Genomic DNA, 17,397 nt, shown 5'->3' on the forward strand with positions numbered 1-17,397 from the left:
AAAAGAAAAAAAGAAAAAAAAAAAAGAATTTAGAGCCTTGGGTGTACAAGCAAAAACACTATCCTGGCTGGGCGCAGTGGCTCACACCTGTAATTCCAGCACTTTGGGAGGCTGAGGCGGGTGAATCATTGAGGTCAGGATTTCAAGACCAGCCTGAGCAACATGGTGAAACCCTGTCTCTACTAAAACTACAAAAATTAGTCATGTGTCATAGTGGGTGCCTGTAATCCCAGCTACTTGGGAGGCTGAGGCATGAGACTTGCTTGAACTCAGGAGGCAGAGGTTGCAGTGAGACTATACTACTGCACTCCAGCCTGGGTGACAGAACAAGGCTCTATCTCAAAACAAAAACAAAAACAAACAAAAAATGCCATCTTCCTGGGGTTGCTGGAGAAAATATCACTCTTATAACCCAGATCAATACCTGAGATATTCTTTCTTTTTTTTTTAGACGGAGTCTCGCTCTGTCATCCAGGCTGGAATGCCGTGCCGCAATCTTGGCTCACTGCAACCTCCGCCTCCTGGATTCAAGCAATTCTCCTGCCTCAGCCTCCTGAGTAGCTGGGGTTACAGGCGCCTGACACCAAGCCTGGTTAATTTTCGTATTTTTAGTAGAGACAGGGTTTCACCACATTGGTCAGTCTGGTCTCAAACTCCTGACCTCGTGATCTGCCCGCCTCAGCCTCCCAAAGTGCTGGGATTACAGGCGTGAGCCACTGCGCCCAGCTCATACCTGAGATATTCTTAAACAGTTATACATATGCCCTGATTAAGAACACAGGGACGTAAATGATACATTTTAGCAGGAGTACCAGAAAAAAAAAGTTAAGGTAAATACCCTTTTAGAGATTAAACAAGTATACTTCAGTCACGTGTGCAAAATCAACTTCTGTGGAATGTTAGTGAGAATGTGGAGAAACTGGAGCCCTTGTGCACTGTTGGTGGGAAGGTAAAGTGGTGCAGCTGCTATGGAAAACAGTCTGGTGTTGCCTCAAAAAATTAAACATAGAATTACCATATGATCCAGCAATTCCACTTCTGACTGTATCTCAAAAGAATTGAAAGGGACTGGAAGAGATATTGATACACCCATATTCATAGTAGCATTATTCACAATAGTCAAAAGGTAGAAGCAACCCAAGTGTCCGTCAGTAGACGAATGGATAAACAAAATGTGGTCTATGTTCACAGCGGAGGCTGGGCCCGGTGGCTCATGCCTGTAATCCCAGCACTGTGGGAGGCCGAGGAAGGTGTATCATCTGAGGTCTGGAGTTCGAGACCAGCCTGGTTAACATGGTGAAACCCTATCTCTACTAAAAGTACAAACCTAGTTGGGAATGGTGGCCAACGTCTAATCCCAGCTACTTGGGAGGCTGAGGCAGGAGAATTGATTGAACCCGGGAGGCAGAAGTTGCAATGAGCTGAGATCATGCTACTGCACTCCAGCCTGGGCGACAGAGCGAGACTCCATCTCAAAAAAAAGGAAGGGAAGGCTGGGTGCAGTGGCTCATACCTGTAATCTCAGCACTTGAGGAGGCAGGAGGATCGCTTGAACCCAGGAGTTCAAGACCAGCCTGGGAGGTAGAAGTTGCAAGCTGAGATTGCCCCACTGCACTCTAGCCAGGGCAACAGAGCGAGATCCTGTCTCAAAAAAAAAAGTGGGGGATCATTCTGACACATGCTACAACATGGATGAACCTTGAAAATATTATACCAAGTGAAATAAGCCAGACACAAAAAGACAAATACTGTATGATTCCACTTATATGAGGTACCTAGAGTAGTCAATTCATGGAGACAGAAAGTAGAATAGTGGTTGCCAGGGGCTGGAGGGAGGAGGGGGTGGGACGTCATTGTTCAGTGGGTACAGAGTTTCAGTTTTGCAAATGAAGAGTTCTGTGGATGGATAGCAGTGATGGTAGCACAGCAACATGAATGTCATTTCATGCCACTGAACTGATTAAGGCCGGGCGCAGTGGCTCATGCTTGTAATCCCAGCACTTTGGGAGGCCAAGGTGGGCAGGTCACATGAGGTTAGGAGTTCTAAACTGGCCTGGCCAACATGGTGAAACCCCATCTCTACTAAAAATACAAAAATCAGCTGGGCATGGTGGTGCACTCCTGCAATCCCAGATACTTGGGAGGCTGAGATTGGATAATCGCTTGAATCCGGGAGGCGGAGGTTGCGGTGAGCCAAGATTGCATCATTGCACTCCAGCCTGGACGACAGAGCAAGACCCTGTCTCAAAAAAACCCCAAAAAACTGATTAAGATGGTAAATTTTATGTTTATTTCACTATAGCTTTTAAAGAAATTAACCTGTGTGGAATTTGTCATCTCCCAAGTGGGTATGTGAGTTATTACGGGAATTAAAGTTCAAAATCCTCCAAATCTTTTCTACTTAGCATGGAGGAAGTGTGGACAAAGAGACCCCAGGACCATTTTGTTTCCATTTGACACAAAATAAGCAAACAGAAGTGGGTGAGGGGTGGTTAAAAGCTCAGCTTAGACCGGGCATGGTAGCTTACGCCTGTAATCCCAGCACTTTGGAAGGCCAAGGTGGGCAGATCACCTGAGGTTGGAAGTTCAAGACCAACTTGACCAATATGGAGAAACCCCATCTCTACTAAAAAATACAAAATTAACTGGGCGTGGTGGTGCATGCCTGTAATCCCAGCTACTCAGGAGGCTGAGGCTGGAGAATCGCTTGAATCCAGGAGGCAGAGGTTGCCGTGAGCCGAGATTGTGCCATTGCACTCCAGCCTGGGCAACAAGAGCGAAACTCCATCTCAAAAAAAAAAAAAAAAAAAAAATTGCTCAGTTGGGTACTGGCCGTGGGGTATCCCTCTTTCTCTGAGAAGAAAAGGTGATAACTTCCCGTAGGGACTCCCAGTGCTAGTCAGCACAACAGGAAGTTTCCTGGGCAGTGTGCACCTAGTAACAGACTCTCTCTGTTCTGTCCAGGTTGCCTTTTTCCTCTACAATGGGGTGTCGCTAGGTCAATTTGTACTGCAGGTAACTCATCCACGTTACTTGAAGAACTCCCTGGTTTACCACCCACAGCTGCGAGCACAGGCTTGGCGCTACCTGACATACATCTTCATGCATGCAGGGTGAGTACCTGTCTTCTTCTGCTCTGTCAAAAGACCCTACAGAAAAACAAGTGGTCAAGATAGCCTGGATTGAAATATAGTTTTTAGTTTATTTTTATCTACCTGGACACAGGATTTGAGATGGCTGCTTGAAACTCATTTAATACCAAAATTATGTAAATTATTGAGAGTGAATGGGAAAGGGAAAATTATATAAGAAGGAAAATGCTAAAAGCCAGCAGTGAGAACAGCACACACATACACAGCATTTGATTCCATGTACTTGCTAGAGGTGGCTTGAAAATTTATTCTAGTGCTTCCTAGTGGCTTCCTAGAGCTTTTGCTTTGGCCACTAGAGCAAAAAGGGATGTCAAGCCACCAGATTTATTGTCCATAACTGTGTGAGTGCCCTCGCTGTGTGTGAATTCCTCCCAGTCTGGTCTCCATATATGTAGAGGGTCTTCTTGAGAACTCTGGCGATAATTATAGTTTCTATTTATAGAGCCCTGTAGCCTGTTTGGGGGCTGGAGCACAATCAGTTTTCACTGGTGCCTCCCACTTCATGATAAAAACCTGCCAGCTGACTAGGTGACCACCCAGGTCCATGTCCCTTGAGCAGTAGTCTGGAGGCTTTTATATGGTAGAAGCCCTTTGATGGGAGAGGAGAGACCCCAGACACCAAGCCTTTGTGGTGTCTTCTCTTCTGCAGCCTCTCCAGAGAAGTGAAGGAGCTCACACTTAGCCTGGAGAAAGCCCTGGAGGTGCCTGGCCCTGGAGTGGGAACTGGGAAGGGGGTGACTCTGGCCCCAATGATGCCATCATTCCCGTTGCTCAGCAGAAAGACCCACAATGACCAAGAGGGTTGTCCCATGAGCCTCCCTTCCCCAGAGCCTCTAAAGCAGGTGCAAGAGCTAATCCCGAATTGGCTGCACCTCCAGGGGAGGGTGCTTTCTGGTGAAGAGACCTGAATGAACACCTCTGCTCGGGCGAAGATTACCATTGGTACAGGCTTCTTACCTTGTCTGGCTTGCCCCAGGCTTCGATCTCACAGGGATGAGCAGCAGGATGGCTGTCATGCTTCACTCACATCCACTTGTAAGCCAGGGGTGACAACAGCCACGGGGGCTTCCCTGCCCAGGCATCCCAAGCCAGTGGCTGCACGTGGGTTGGTACTCTCTGCCTTCTTTCCAGGACTGCCCCCTGACTTCTCTTGGTGCCTCAAGCTGAGGAAGGAGAATAGCCAAAGCCTCCTTGCTCCATCCTCTGCCTCCTGGAACCAAAAACAGTGTGCTCACAGTGGACAGGGCTTGGATGCCCCCAGCTGAGGCCCAGAGGGCTGGCCATGGTCCTTTCTCCAGTAGTTCCTTTGATGGGTCAATGCCTGCCAGGAAGAGTCCTGGGAGGATTCTCCAAGTCTATGGATTTTGAACAAGGGGCTCTTGCCTGGTGTAACAGAGATAGCAGTAGACAGGAGATAGGGACAGCTGGCCAGCATCTAGGGAGATCGCAGCAAAGTGACCTGTTGGCCAGGTGTATTGATTGGCTCACATCTGTAATCCCAGCATTTTGGGAGGCCAAAGTGGGAGGATCACTTGAGGCCAGGTGTTTGAGATCTACATGGGCAACATAGTGAGACCTTATCTCTACGAAAAATAAAAAAACTTAGCCAGGCCAGGTGGTGCTTGCCAGTAGTCTCAGCTACTCTGGGGGCTGAGGTGGGAGGATCGCTTGAGCCCAGGAGGTCAAGGCTACAGTGAGCCAAGATTGCACCGCTGCACTCCAACCTGGGAAACAGAGTGAGACCCTGTCTCAAAAAAAAAAAAAAAAAAGTCACCTAAAAAAAGTGACCTGTTCCTCAGAGACACACTGTAGGCCTGGGAATCCAGAAGCCAGTGTGATAAAGAAGAGCTCAGATTAGGAGGCAGGAGCCCTGAGTTCCTCCCCTGGCCTCTGCTAGTCTTAGATTCTGAGACTGTAAAAGAGGGCATGGTTCTAGAAAAGCCTGTAAAGCCCCTCCGCCTGGGAATCTGATGTTGTCACTCAGCTCCCTTTCCAGTGACTTCTCCTGACACCTCTAATCTCCCTAGAATCCTTTAGCTAGCAGTCAGTGGTGGGTAGAAGATTCTAGCATAGTAGGAATTTAGGACACAGCCTAACCTGCCTGAACTACCTCGCAGGTGCACTCCTGAGTAAGCGGGTGCCCATGTGTTGCCCACGGTTCCTCTGCAGCACAGCTGGGCCTCCAGGCAGGGCCCTGTGGTCAGCAGCAAGGCGGAGACCCAGGCAGGGCCCAGGCTCCCTGTTAAAGGCTGTTACTTCCTGACATACAGCATCCCCCGGGAGCTTCCTGGGGGATGTCTGCTCAATTTAAATGAGACAGTGGGTGTTAAAGTGCTGTATAAAGTTGGAAGCACCCGATTGATTTAGTAATAGTCATGTTACAATCTTTTCTGGTAATATGCACACAGCTAGACACCCCACCCCACAATTTTAGCAGCAAGATCTAGTCACAGGTAGTATAGGGAGGCAGGCGTTCACAGGGTCAGAAAACCTGGGGTCCCATCTCCCAGTCCTGAGGATTTTGGAGCAGAATAGGTCTCTTTTTTTTTTTTCTGAGATGGAGTCTCGCTCTGTCACCCAGGCTGGAGTGCAGTGGCATGATCTCGGCTCACTGCAGCCTCCGCCTCCCAGGTTCAAGCAATTCTCCTGCCTCAGCACCCCAAGTAGCTGGGATTACAGGTGCACGCCACCACCCCCAGCTAATTTTTGTATTTTTAGCAGAGACGGGGTTTCATCATATTGGCCAGGCTGGTCTTGAACTCCTGACGGAGTGATCCGCCCACCTCGGCCTCCCAAAGTGCTGGGATTACAGGCTTGAGCCACCGTGCCGGGCCTAGGTCTCTTCTTATACTAGGAAAGAGAAACCTCCCTTTAATTGACTTTAAGGGAAAACTTTGAATTTTTAAGTTACAAGATGTATCTTTAATACCTGCACTTGTTTTGAGAACATATTTTTCTTTAAACATCCATAGCTCTTACAAATAGAGCCAGAACATGGCCAGGCACAGTGACTCATGCCTGTAATCCCAACACTTCGGGAGGCCAAGGGATGGATCACTTGAGTTCAGGAGTTCGAGACCAGCCTGCCCAACATGGTGAAACCCTATCTCTACTAAAAATACAAAAATTAGTCGGTGTGGTGGCACATGCCTGTAATCCCAACTACTCGGGATGCTGAGACAGGAGAATTGCTTGAACCCAGGAGGCAGAGGTTACAGTGAGCGAAGATCATGCCACTGCATTCCAGCTTGGTTGACAGAGCAAGACTCCATCTCAAAAAAAAAACAAAACAAGAACAAACAAACAACAGAGCCAGAACGACCACATGACCCAGTGAATGGAGCAGGTCAGGCAGATTAGAGACCTGAGCTGTTATCTCAGCATGGCCACTAACTGACTGGTCACTATCTCTGAGCCTTGTTTTTTCACATGTTAACTGATGGAGTTGCTGGATTTTTTTTTTTTTTTTTTGAGACAGAGTCTCGCTGTGCTGCCCAGGCTGGAGTGCAGTGGCGTGATCTCGGCTCACTGCAAGCTCTGCCTCCCAGGTTCACGCCATTCTCCTGCCTCTGCCTCCTGAGTAGCTGGGACTACAGGCGCCCACCACCACGCTGGCTAATTTTGTTTTTGTATTTTTAGTAGAGAGGGGGTTTCACCATGTTAGTCAGGATGGTCTTGATCTCCTGACCTTGTGATCTGCCCGCCTCGGCCTCCCAAAGTGCTGGGATTATAGGTGTGAGCCACTGCACCCGGCCTTTTTTTTTTTTTTTTTTTAAAGAGATGGGGTCTCACTGTGTTGCCCAGGCTGATCTTGAACTCCTGTGTTCAAGTGGTCCTCCCACCTTGGCCTCTCAAAGTGTTGGGCTTACAGGCGTGGGCCACTGTGCCCAGCCTAGTTGCAGGATCTTGACTGTGGTTAGTCTGTCTCACTGTGCCAACTGAAATGCTGCCAGTCATCGCCCAGGCCTTGCACATGTGTTCCTGTCCCATCTGGAAGGAACACTCTTTCCAAGATGGTCTGAATTGTCATTCCTTCCCCTAGACCATGAGCTCCTCAAAGGCAGAGATGGTGTTGTTCACTTCTGGATCCCTGGCATCTTGGGGGATGCAGGTGTTTGTTGAATGAATGAATGAATGAATGAATGAATGAATGAATGAATGAATGAATGTGTGTGGTCTCTTTGTCACAGGATAGAACACCTGGGACTCAATGTGGTGCTGCAGCTGCTGGTGGGGGTGCCCCTGGAGATGGTGCACGGAGCCACCCGAATTGGGCTTGTCTACGTGGCTGGCGTTGTGGCAGGTAGGCAGGTAGGCCCTGTGTCCACAAAGGCACATTGTCCCAGGGTGGGGTGGGACAAGCCCCAGGCTTCCAGGACACACAGAAGATCCTCATCTCCAAGGCTCCTGACTTACCGGGCTGTCCTCCAGGCACACCCACCTCCCCAGGAGGCTGGAGAGGGGACTGCTGCCCAGAGAGGGAGGTGTGTGGCAGGACGGGGGAGGAGAGCACTGGATTTGGGACAGGCTGGCCAACTGACTCTCAGTCTCACACCACCATGTGGTAGCTTCTGAGCTTGGGGAAATTTCCTAACCTCTTTTGGCCATGTTAAGCTTTAAGAGGGAACTAATGAGATCTGCCTATAGGGTTGCTTGGAGGGTGGAGTGAGTGAGGCAACAGATGGAACGACAGTGCTCTGATAACTGCAAGGGCACAGTGAGATCCCCAAGGGGGAATCAAAGGGGTGAGTGAAGCCAGGTACCGTCCTGGCCGCATAGCACCTGTCCCCAAAAGAAGAGCTGGCTGCTACCCAGACCAACCGCAGTTCCCTTGCTTGACCCACTGCTGACAGGGAGTCTGGCCTAAGAGGCAGTGAGCCCTGGCTCCATCTGAAGGCGTCTGGGCTTCCAGCTGACTGGGCACACATGTGGCAGGTGATCATCCTTCATGAATAGTGGCCAGAGTGACTTCCAGTGAGCCTTCCACCTTCTGCCCCCTCCCCAGTGGGAGGTGAAGTGGGTGAAGTGAGCTGGGGAGAGCGTGGCTTTCTGCAGGAAGAGTCTGCCAGCCAGGCCTCTGAACATGAGGATCTCCCTCGTGATGTCTTCAACTTTATTGCCAGCTGTTTTTTTTTTTTTTTTTTTTTTTTTTTAAACAAGGTTTGCCGCTTCAGCTCTTCAGCTTGACAGCTGTGCCCAAGGGAGCTTTGTGTGTATGTTTAAGTAAGATCTTAATCCTTTCTGAGTGGTATTAAAGTTGTCATCAGGAGAGCCGGGCAGCGTCAGCCTTGTAAACAAGAGGCAGGCAGGGATCCTGGGAGTAACTGAAGTGGTTTCAGAAATCAGAGAGGAAGGGTCCCACCCCACCCACAGGAGGCTGGTCTGCTAGTGCATGAACCCTTGACCGGGAAGATTCACCCTGCACCATCTCCTTCGCTCCTGTATGCGCTGAGGTTAAAATCACTGGCCACCTTGGACAGCACCCCTGCAAGCCCCTCCCAGAATCCAAGGCTCACCGCGTCCTTGAACAAAGGGCTAATGAGCATCTCTAAGTGCCAGACTTGTTCAGCCACCCACACACCCCCAATCCTGACATCTAAGGATTTATAGCCCCATTTTCCATACCTCAATACCCAGAGACCCAGATGTTAAATAGCAAGGAACAGGGAAGACATTAATAACATTTGCAGCCTTAGTATTCAATTAGATGGGAATGCCAATAACCTAGAAGATGAAAACAAGATTCAAACGGACTCAGACCTCACCCAAACCAGGTGACATGCAGTGGGGGGACATTGTAGGTGTCACCTCCCAAGTGACACCAGTGCAGAATGGGAAGATTCAGACAGAAGCAGAGCTCATCACCTGAATGTGAACATGTAGGGCTGTATCATTGAGCACATGGCATGCACTATTCTGTCTGAGTCACTGATTAAGACCAGAGGGCACTCTGGTCACCACACATGTCATTGATCTCCATGATTGAGTTGATTGATCTGCCTCTGCTGTCTACCCTTTCCTGTCCTCCCAAGCTCTCCTCTGAGAGGGGAGCTGGTTTACAGCTAGCCAGCCCTAGATTGGACGGGTGGCAGTTGTCAGTGCCTACCATATGCAGGCCGTAATTCATCCACACTGCAACTCTGCAAGGTGGACACTGTTGCTCTCCCCCAGCACGGGTCGGAGATCAAGGCTTAGAGGGCTAAGTGACTCGCCCAAGAAGACACAGTTAGAAAGTGGTGGAGCTGGGCACACACCTAGGCTGTTTGACCCCCAAGGCTGTGACCTCAACCACTGCAATAGTGTGATGAGAACCAAAAGATGGGCCCTGTCCTTTTTGCAGTTAATTTATTGTCAGAAACCAAGGCACACCAGGTGCAGTGACTCACACCTGTAATCCCAACACTTTGGGAGGTCAAGGCAGGAGGATCGCTTGAGTCCAAGAGTTCGAGGTCAGCCTGGGCAACATAGGGAGACCCTGTCACTACAAAAAGCTTTTAAAAATATTAGCTGGGCATACTCTGGTTTCTCTTCAGATCGTATAAATCTTTCACCTTTTACTAAAGATTTCCGTGGAGAGGAACAACTCTGAGTTTTAAACCAATTTTTTGAGGCCTTGCATTTTTAGCAGGGTTAAAAATATATATATATTAGCTGGGCATGGTGGTGTAGGCCTGTAGTCCCAGCTACTTGGGAGGCTGATGCAGGAGGATTGCTTGAACCCAGGAGTTCAAGGCAGCAGTGAGCTGTGATAACACCACTGCACTCCAGCCTGGGTGACAGAGCAAGACCCTGTCTCAAAAAAGAAAGAAAGAAAAAAACCAAAGGAGACCTTAATAGATGTCTGGTAGCCTTAATCTCTAATTCCTGCCCAGTGAAAGTGTTTCCAACCCACACTTTGTAACAAGGATAGCTAACCTCTATGGAGCATATACATGCTCCAGGCATATGATGAGGGGTTCACGGATGTTCGTGGATGCTATTCTCATCACAGCTGTCCTATACGGTGGGTACTGTCACTCCCATTTTACAGGCAGCCCAGAGAGGTGAAATGATTTGCAGATTTGCTTACCTGAGAAGTACTACAACTAGGGAGGAGCCCTTCCCAAGCCCTGTGCTTCTAACCAATGCTTGAGGCCAATGTGCAAATTACTTATGGCTAGCAATTATATGGCACACAATGTAGGTATTTTAAAAACCAGTATCTTGGGCCAGGCAAAGTGGCTCACTCCTATAATCCCAACACTTTGGGAGGCTGAGGTGAGGGTATTGCTTGAGGCCAGGAGTTCAAGACCAGCCTGGGCAACATGGTGAGACCCCATCTCTACCAAAAAAAAAATCAATATCTTAAATGCATCACCAATCTTATATTACAGATTGTATAGATTACTAACCACATGTGCATCCCCAGAGCCTAGCACAGGGCTTGGCAATGTTAGGCAATAAATATTTGTAGAATAAAGGAAAGTGGCCAGGCCTGGTGGCTCACACCAGTAATCCCAGCACTCTGGGAGGCCGAGGCGGGTGGATCACGTGAGATCTCGTGAGATCACATGAGATCTCGAGACCATCCTGACCAACATGGTGAAACCCTGTCTCTACTAAAAATACAAAAATTAGCCGGGCATGATGGCGCCACCCATAATCCCAGCTTCTCGGGAGGCTGAGGAAGGAAAATTGCTTGAACCTGGGAGGCGGTGGTTGCAGTGAGCCAAGATCGCATCATTGCATCCCAGCCTGGGCATCAAGAGTGAAACTTCATCTCAAAAAAAAAAAAAAAAAAAAAGGAAAGATACGTAAATAAAGTTATATTACTTAAAGATAAATGTTCTGCCAATTTTGGGATTTTTTTTTAAGGCCAAAGAAGATGTTGAAGAACACCTGCTTTAAAATTTTCTGGGCTAAAATTATCACAGCTGTACATTATGGCAAAGTTGCCAGTTTATCTGTGTGCTGGCATGAACTTGGAATTTTGGGGTGCGGGATACAGAATTTGTAATCCTGAACTAAGGCCCCTGGGTTGCCTCTGTGCAGAGGTATGGCGTGTCACGCCAGTTCATTCTGTCCTGGTCCTCTGCCCCCGTGACCTCTGTGGAATTCATACTGGTCTTATCTGCCTGTACCTGTTAGGATCGTTCAGAGCTTGTGAGGGGATTCCTCCCTGACCCACACTTCCTGTCCAGGGAGGGCCTTTATTACTGTGTTTATGTGTACACAGCCCCATGTTTGTCTTTGGTCTCTCCCAGTTGCTCTAGTCCAGGCCTCACCTGCAGTCACTTGAAAGTCTTTGCTTTTTTTTGTTTTTTGGGGTTTTTTTGAGACGAAGTCTTGCTCTGTCATCCAGGCTGGAGTGTAGTAGTGTGATTTCGGCTCACTGCAACCTCTACCTCCCAGGTTCAAGCGATTCTTATGCCTCAGCATTCCGAATATCTGAGGCTATATGCGTGTGCCACCATGTCCAGCTAATTTTTGTGTTTTTTTTTTTTTAGTAGAAATGGGGTTTCACCATGTTGGCCAGGTTGGTCTCGAACTCCTGATCTCAGGTGATCTGCCTGCCTCAGCCTCCCAAAGTGCTGGGATTACAGGGGTGAGCCACCACACCTGGCCCAAAAGTCTTTATATCACCATTGGGGAGCAGGTGGATTCAGGCCGTTACCTTCGAGGTTCCAGAACCGGAACCCAAGCCTCGACCCCTGGGATCTTAGGCCAAAACTTAGGTCACTGAATTTCTGATCTGGAAGGAACCAGGGAGGTCCCCTCCAGCACTGGCAAACGGTTCCCTAGGCCCCGTCCCCACTTAGCCAGAGCTGCTGCCTGTGTTCTGCTCCATGGCTTAGGGCATCCCTGAAAGGTTTCCTTTGAAGAGAATTTTGCTGCTCAAAAGTCGGAAAGCCTTAGACCTCATTCTATAGATGTGAAAGAAAACTGAAGCCCAAAGAATTCAGGGACTGTGCCCAAGGTCACACAGCTAGCTGGCCAGGCCCCTTCCATACTCCTGCCACAATCCGAAGCTGACCCCTGACCCTGGGGTCAGGACTCCGAGTGTGGATGGGGTGAGGGAAAGGTCAGTGTGTGCCAGCTTGACCCTGGCAGGGGCCCTTCCCTGCCTGGGGCTGCCCTGAGGCGGCTCTGCCTTGGTGGACCGCGCTGGGGCAGGGGCGAGGGAGTGGACTCTGGGCGGGTTTGTACAGACCTGCTCTGCGAAGAGAGGCCAGCCTAGGGAGGCTAGGGCTTCCTCTGTCCAAAAGGTAATTAATGAGGAGCAGCCTGGGCAGCCAGCCCTCATTGCAGCCCTGCAGTGCAGCCTTCACAGACAGCCCCGCCAGGAGAGCGTGGGAAACCTTTGTCATGCAGATCCTGCTGCCTGTTTGTTTGCCACCCTGGGATTTTTCTTTCGTGTTATATATGGCTGACCCCGTGGCTAAGCAGTAAAAAAAGCAAAAGAAAAAGAAAGTTATCTGACAATAGATCAATACCTAATTAAAGCCAGAGGGAAGGCATGAAAGATTTATAGTTGCCCTGGGAGGGGAGGAGGACTTGGGAGTCCTCAGTTCATGACAGGTTTTTTTTTTTTTTAGAGATTACATCCCCCTTGAGACCAAGAATTGGTTGTGGGGAATCTCTTTCTTGAAGACCTCAGTGAGTAGGGGAGGCCTTGATGGAGGTGGGGGCAGGGGAGGTGGAAGAGTTTATCAGGGGGCTCTGCTGCCAGGTCCTTGGGTGCTCTGGTTGCTGGGCTGGGCCAAGCCTCCTTCTAAGTCCGTGGATCTTGCACCCCATAGAGCCTGCAGAATTTGGCTTTCTGCCTGTCCCTCCTTTCTCCAGCAGCTAATTGGCTCTTGAGCCCGCAGGCATTTTCCAGTGGTAATTTCTGCACACTCACCCAGGCCAGCCACCTCTCATCCTCTGAGCCCTGGGCTCTACCTCCTAGTTATTTTTAGTCTCCCATGTCCTTCCCTGGAAGCCAAAGCATTGATCACACTTAAATGAGACCAGAACAATAAATTTCCCCTCTTCTCTTTGCTCAGCTTCCCTCCCAGGACAAAAGTTTGTCATCCCCCAGACCGAGCCTCCATACCCTTCCTTTCCCCCAGAGGGTATGACATCATCTCTTTCTCTTCCCCGTGACTTTTCAAGGACATGTTTCTTCCAAAGGAGCCCCACTTGAGAGATGCTGTTGGCCTTTTGTGATTTAGCTGGGCTGGAGGAAGGGTGGAAGTAACCTTAAGTAAGCAGTTTTCTAGATGCTGTTGAACAGAGGGAGAGATGGAAGAGGGTGGAGGTTAACCTCCGGGCCAGTTTGGGGCGTGGCTGCTAGAGAGGCCAAGAGTGCGGGCTTTGGTCAAGAACACAGGTGGGTTTTGCATCAGGCAGACCCAGACAAATCCTGGTTCTAGCACTTCCTACCAGGAGACTCTGGGCTCAGTCTCCTCATCTTGGGAATGAGGCTACTGGCGCCTGCCTCAGAGGGCTGTCTTGAGGGTTGAAGGGAAGCAAGTCTGTAAAATGTTTGCCTGGTATCCGTGTCACCTAGGTGGCAGCTGTTTCTGAAATAACTACTGCTACTATTTTTGTTATGATTCCAGAACCCTGACATAACACCATGTCAGGCAGAGGTTGGGTTGAGAGGCAGATAATCCAGGTAGAAGTCTGAATTTTACTTTGGGCTGGACACTTCCCTCTTTTGAGTCAAAGAATCAAATGGTTCTTTCAGCCAGAAATTAATCCTCTAAGAAATGCATTGGAGGCAGGGCTCTGTGGCTCACACCTGTAACCCCAGAACTTTGGGAGGCTGAGGCAAGAGGATTGCTTGAGTCCAGAAATTTGAGACCAGACTGGGCAACATAGTGAGACTCTGTCTCTACAAAGAAAAATACAAAAATTAGCTGGGCATTGTGGCGCACGACTGTAGTTCCAGCTATTTGGGAAGCTGAGGCAGAAAGATCACTTGAGCCCGGAGGTCAAGACTGAAGTAAGCTTATCATGCCACTGCACTCCAGCCTGAGTGACAGAGTTAGACCCTGTCTCAAAAAAAAAAAAAAAAAGGAAGAAAGAAAAAGAAAGGAAAGGAGGGAGGGAGGGGAGGGGGCGGGGGGGGAATCTCCCAGGCCACATGGAGGAAGAGGTGGAGCCTCTTGCTCTGGAGTCTTAGCATGGAGCCTGCAGAATCCAAGGCCTGGGGCTGGGTTGGGTGAGCCGAGTCCCGCATTTCTGAGAATTCTCGTTGTCTTTCTGTACTAGGGTCCTTGGCGGTATCTGTGGCTGACATGACCGCTCCAGTCGTGGGCTCTTCCGGAGGGGTGTATGCTCTCGTCTCCGCCCATCTGGCCAACATCGTCATGGTGAGCACCTCCCATTCTCAGCGAATCTTTCTGGCCCTGTCCTCTGCCATCACTGGGCCTGAGTATTAATCCACTGGAGCTGGCTCACCAACAGCCAGGCAGACCTGACCTGGAGCAGAGTTCTCACACGCTCCTCAGCCTCTGCAGGCCCATTTCAAATGGGTGCCTTCTGAATGTGATTCCTGTTTTCTCCAGTCATGGCTTGGCCTAGGACCATGCCCATCTCCTTCTTCTGCCTCTTTCCCATTCCCTGACGTTAAAGAGTTAACATTTGGCCACTAGCATATATGGCTGTTGGAATTGCTTATTTATCATAGATTGTTAAAAGGGCCTTAGAGATTATCTCGTCAAAATTCAAAAGGTTAAGTGACTTGTCCAAAGTCATAGTTAAGTTTGTGGCAAAATGAGGGCTTGAACCCATATCTCCTGACAACCATTCAAGAGTTGTTTCCTGGCCAGGCACGGTGGCTCATGCCTATAATCCCAGCATTTTGGACGGCCGAGGCAGGCGGATCACAAGGTCAAGAGATGGAGACCATCCTGGCCAACATGGTGAAACCCCGTCTCTACTAAAAAAATACAAAAATTAGCTTGGCGTGGTGGCATGCTCCTGTAGTCCCAGTTACTTGGGAGGCTGAGGCAAGAGAATTGTTTGAACCCGGGAGGCGGAGGTTGCAGTGAGCCGAGATCACACCAAAGCACTCCAGCCTGGCGACAGAGCGAGACTCCGTCTCAAAAAAAAAAAAAAAAGAGTTGTTCCCCTATCCCAGCCTGTCATGGGAGGAGGACAGCACTCCATTTCTCATCCTCTACCTTTTCCTGGAAGGTAGTACAGTGTGATAGTGAAGGACATGGGCTGTGGAGCCAGTCAGCCTAGGTCTAAATCGCTGCTACACTCTGGGCAAATTACTTAACGACTTTGCATCTCACTTTCTACATCTGTGAAATGGAATGGGAGCTGGGCACAGTGGCTCGGGACTGTAATCCCAGTAGTTTGAGAGGCTGAGGTGGGCAGATTGCATTGAGCTCAGGAGTTCAAGACCAGCCCAGGCAACATGGTGAAACTCCATCTCTATAAAAAATACAAAAATTAGCCAGGCGCGGTGGTGCATGCCTATAGTTCCAGCTACTCCAGAGGCTGTGGCTGGAGAATCGGTTGAGCCTGGGAAGTGGAGGTTACAGTGAGCAGAGATTGCACCACTGCACACCAGCCTGGGCAACAGAGTGAGACCCTGTCTCAATTTAAAAAAAAAAAAAAGAAAAGAAATGGAATGATATACAGTAAATGAGATAAAGTTCAAATAACCACCTATATAAATGTAAAATTAATTTCCTTCTCCTGACAGAAGAGGCCAGGATGGGCTCAGACTAGACAAAGCCTTGAAGGCCAGAAATTGGGATCTGATAGTCTTAGAGGATATCAAAATCCTTTTTTTGGAGGCAGTCTGAAGTCTGAAGGCTGATGGAGGAGTCAGTGGCTAACCCTGCCCAATCCCTCTGCTGGCCTGGGAGCCTCCAGGTCTTACTTGTCTGTTTCCCTAGTACCTGGCTTACAGCTGGGAGCGTGGTAGATGGTGCCTGCTACATTTTAGTGAATGAAGGAAGAAAGGAAGAATGTCCAGAAAAGGCATAGCTTTTCTTTGGGGTCCTCCTGTTCTCACCCACTCCTCCATCAGTGTCTTCGCCCACGTGGCAGATGTTTGAATGCTCAGTGATCGCAGTGCACAGGGCTTGGAGTTCCTGAATTATCCCATGTTTTTCCTCCTTATCAATCTCACTGTCACCCACCCTGCTCCCAACCCTGTCCCTTTTGTTCTCATCAAAATGCCCATTGTACATTGAGCAAGAGAAGAGAGAGCACAAGATGGCGGGGGGAGGAAAGGAAGAGAGGGGGAGAGAGAGACACTGAGTACCTGCCTACACTTGCTACTGGCCTGAATTTTGGCACCTTCAGGTGAGTGCTCAGAGAGAGGCTGCGGGTGTTGGGAAACGTGGAACGGTGAGCCTCTCAGTGTGTGTGTGCAGGTGTGTTTGCACATGCACACAGCTCAGTTTGTTGAAAACCCGAGCGCATGGGCTGCCTCCCATGGCCCTTTTAAATGGGTCATTCTGTATCAGTGCCACATCTTTCCCCAGACACAGCTTTTCCTCTGAATTCTGCCTCCTCCACTCCCCCCTCCCCCTGCCCCAATTCCTTTCAGTAGGGGAAGGAAATGCTAACCTCCTCCCTCCCATTCCGCCCAAGACTTGTATGTGTGTAGGGGTGATGAACAAGCTCAACTGAAAGAGAACACAGGGAGGAAGACACATGCTGGAGTTCATAACGATGCCCTGTTCCCACCCTCTTCCCCACCTCATGGGAAACAGCCCTGATGGCTCAGAAGTTCCCATGGTGAAGTCAGACCACCCATGGACCATGGAGTAGGGCATGGGGATCGAGAGAGGTGTGAGAGCAGTTTTGTTCCAGTTGACACTTCTGTCTGGCAAGTAGCCCATGGCCTGCGGCTGTGGAGACCGGCAGCCCCATCTGAGAGCCCAATGCCTTCCAGAAGCAAATGGCTTTCCCTAGCCAACTGGGAGCTGTGCAGTCCCCAAAGCATGACACATGGGGAGCCCTTCTCTAGGAAGTTGTGGGCTAGGCGCGCTGGCTCACACCTGTAATCCCAGCACTTTGGGAGGTCAACACAGGCAGATCGCTTGAGCCCAGGAGTTCAAGACCAGCCTGGGCAACATCTCTACCCATCTCTATCAAAACTACAAAAAATCATTCTGGTGTGGTGTCATGCACCTGTGGTTCCAGCTACTCTGGAGGCTGGCTGAGATCACCTGAGCCAGAGAGGCAGAGGGCCGTGAGCTGAGATTGCGTCTCTGCATTCCAGCCAGGGCAACAGAGTGAAACCCTGTCT

At 49.6% G+C, this 17,397-nt stretch overlaps 1 protein-coding gene across 4 annotated transcripts in view; it reads left to right on the forward strand.

Annotated features, from left to right (window-relative positions):
• The window catches only part of RHBDL3 (rhomboid, veinlet-like 3 (Drosophila)), a 59,324-nt gene that overhangs the window by 24,577 nt on the left and 17,350 nt on the right, over positions 1-17,397 (forward strand). For all 4 annotated transcript variants that reach the window (XM_011937649.1, XM_011937650.1, XM_011937648.1 and 1 more), the window contains 3 exons: positions 2,965-3,113; positions 7,343-7,455; positions 14,391-14,491. In XM_011937649.1, the coding sequence (XP_011793039.1) occupies positions 2,965-3,113; positions 7,343-7,455; positions 14,391-14,491 (363 nt within the window). The remainder of the gene's footprint in view (positions 1-2,964; positions 3,114-7,342; positions 7,456-14,390; positions 14,492-17,397) is intronic.

The sequence above is a fragment of the Colobus angolensis genome, unplaced genomic scaffold (genome assembly GCF_000951035.1).
Source record: "Colobus angolensis palliatus isolate OR3802 unplaced genomic scaffold, Cang.pa_1.0 Scaffold167, whole genome shotgun sequence".
In the NCBI taxonomy this organism is placed as follows: domain Eukaryota; kingdom Metazoa; phylum Chordata; class Mammalia; order Primates; family Cercopithecidae; genus Colobus; species Colobus angolensis.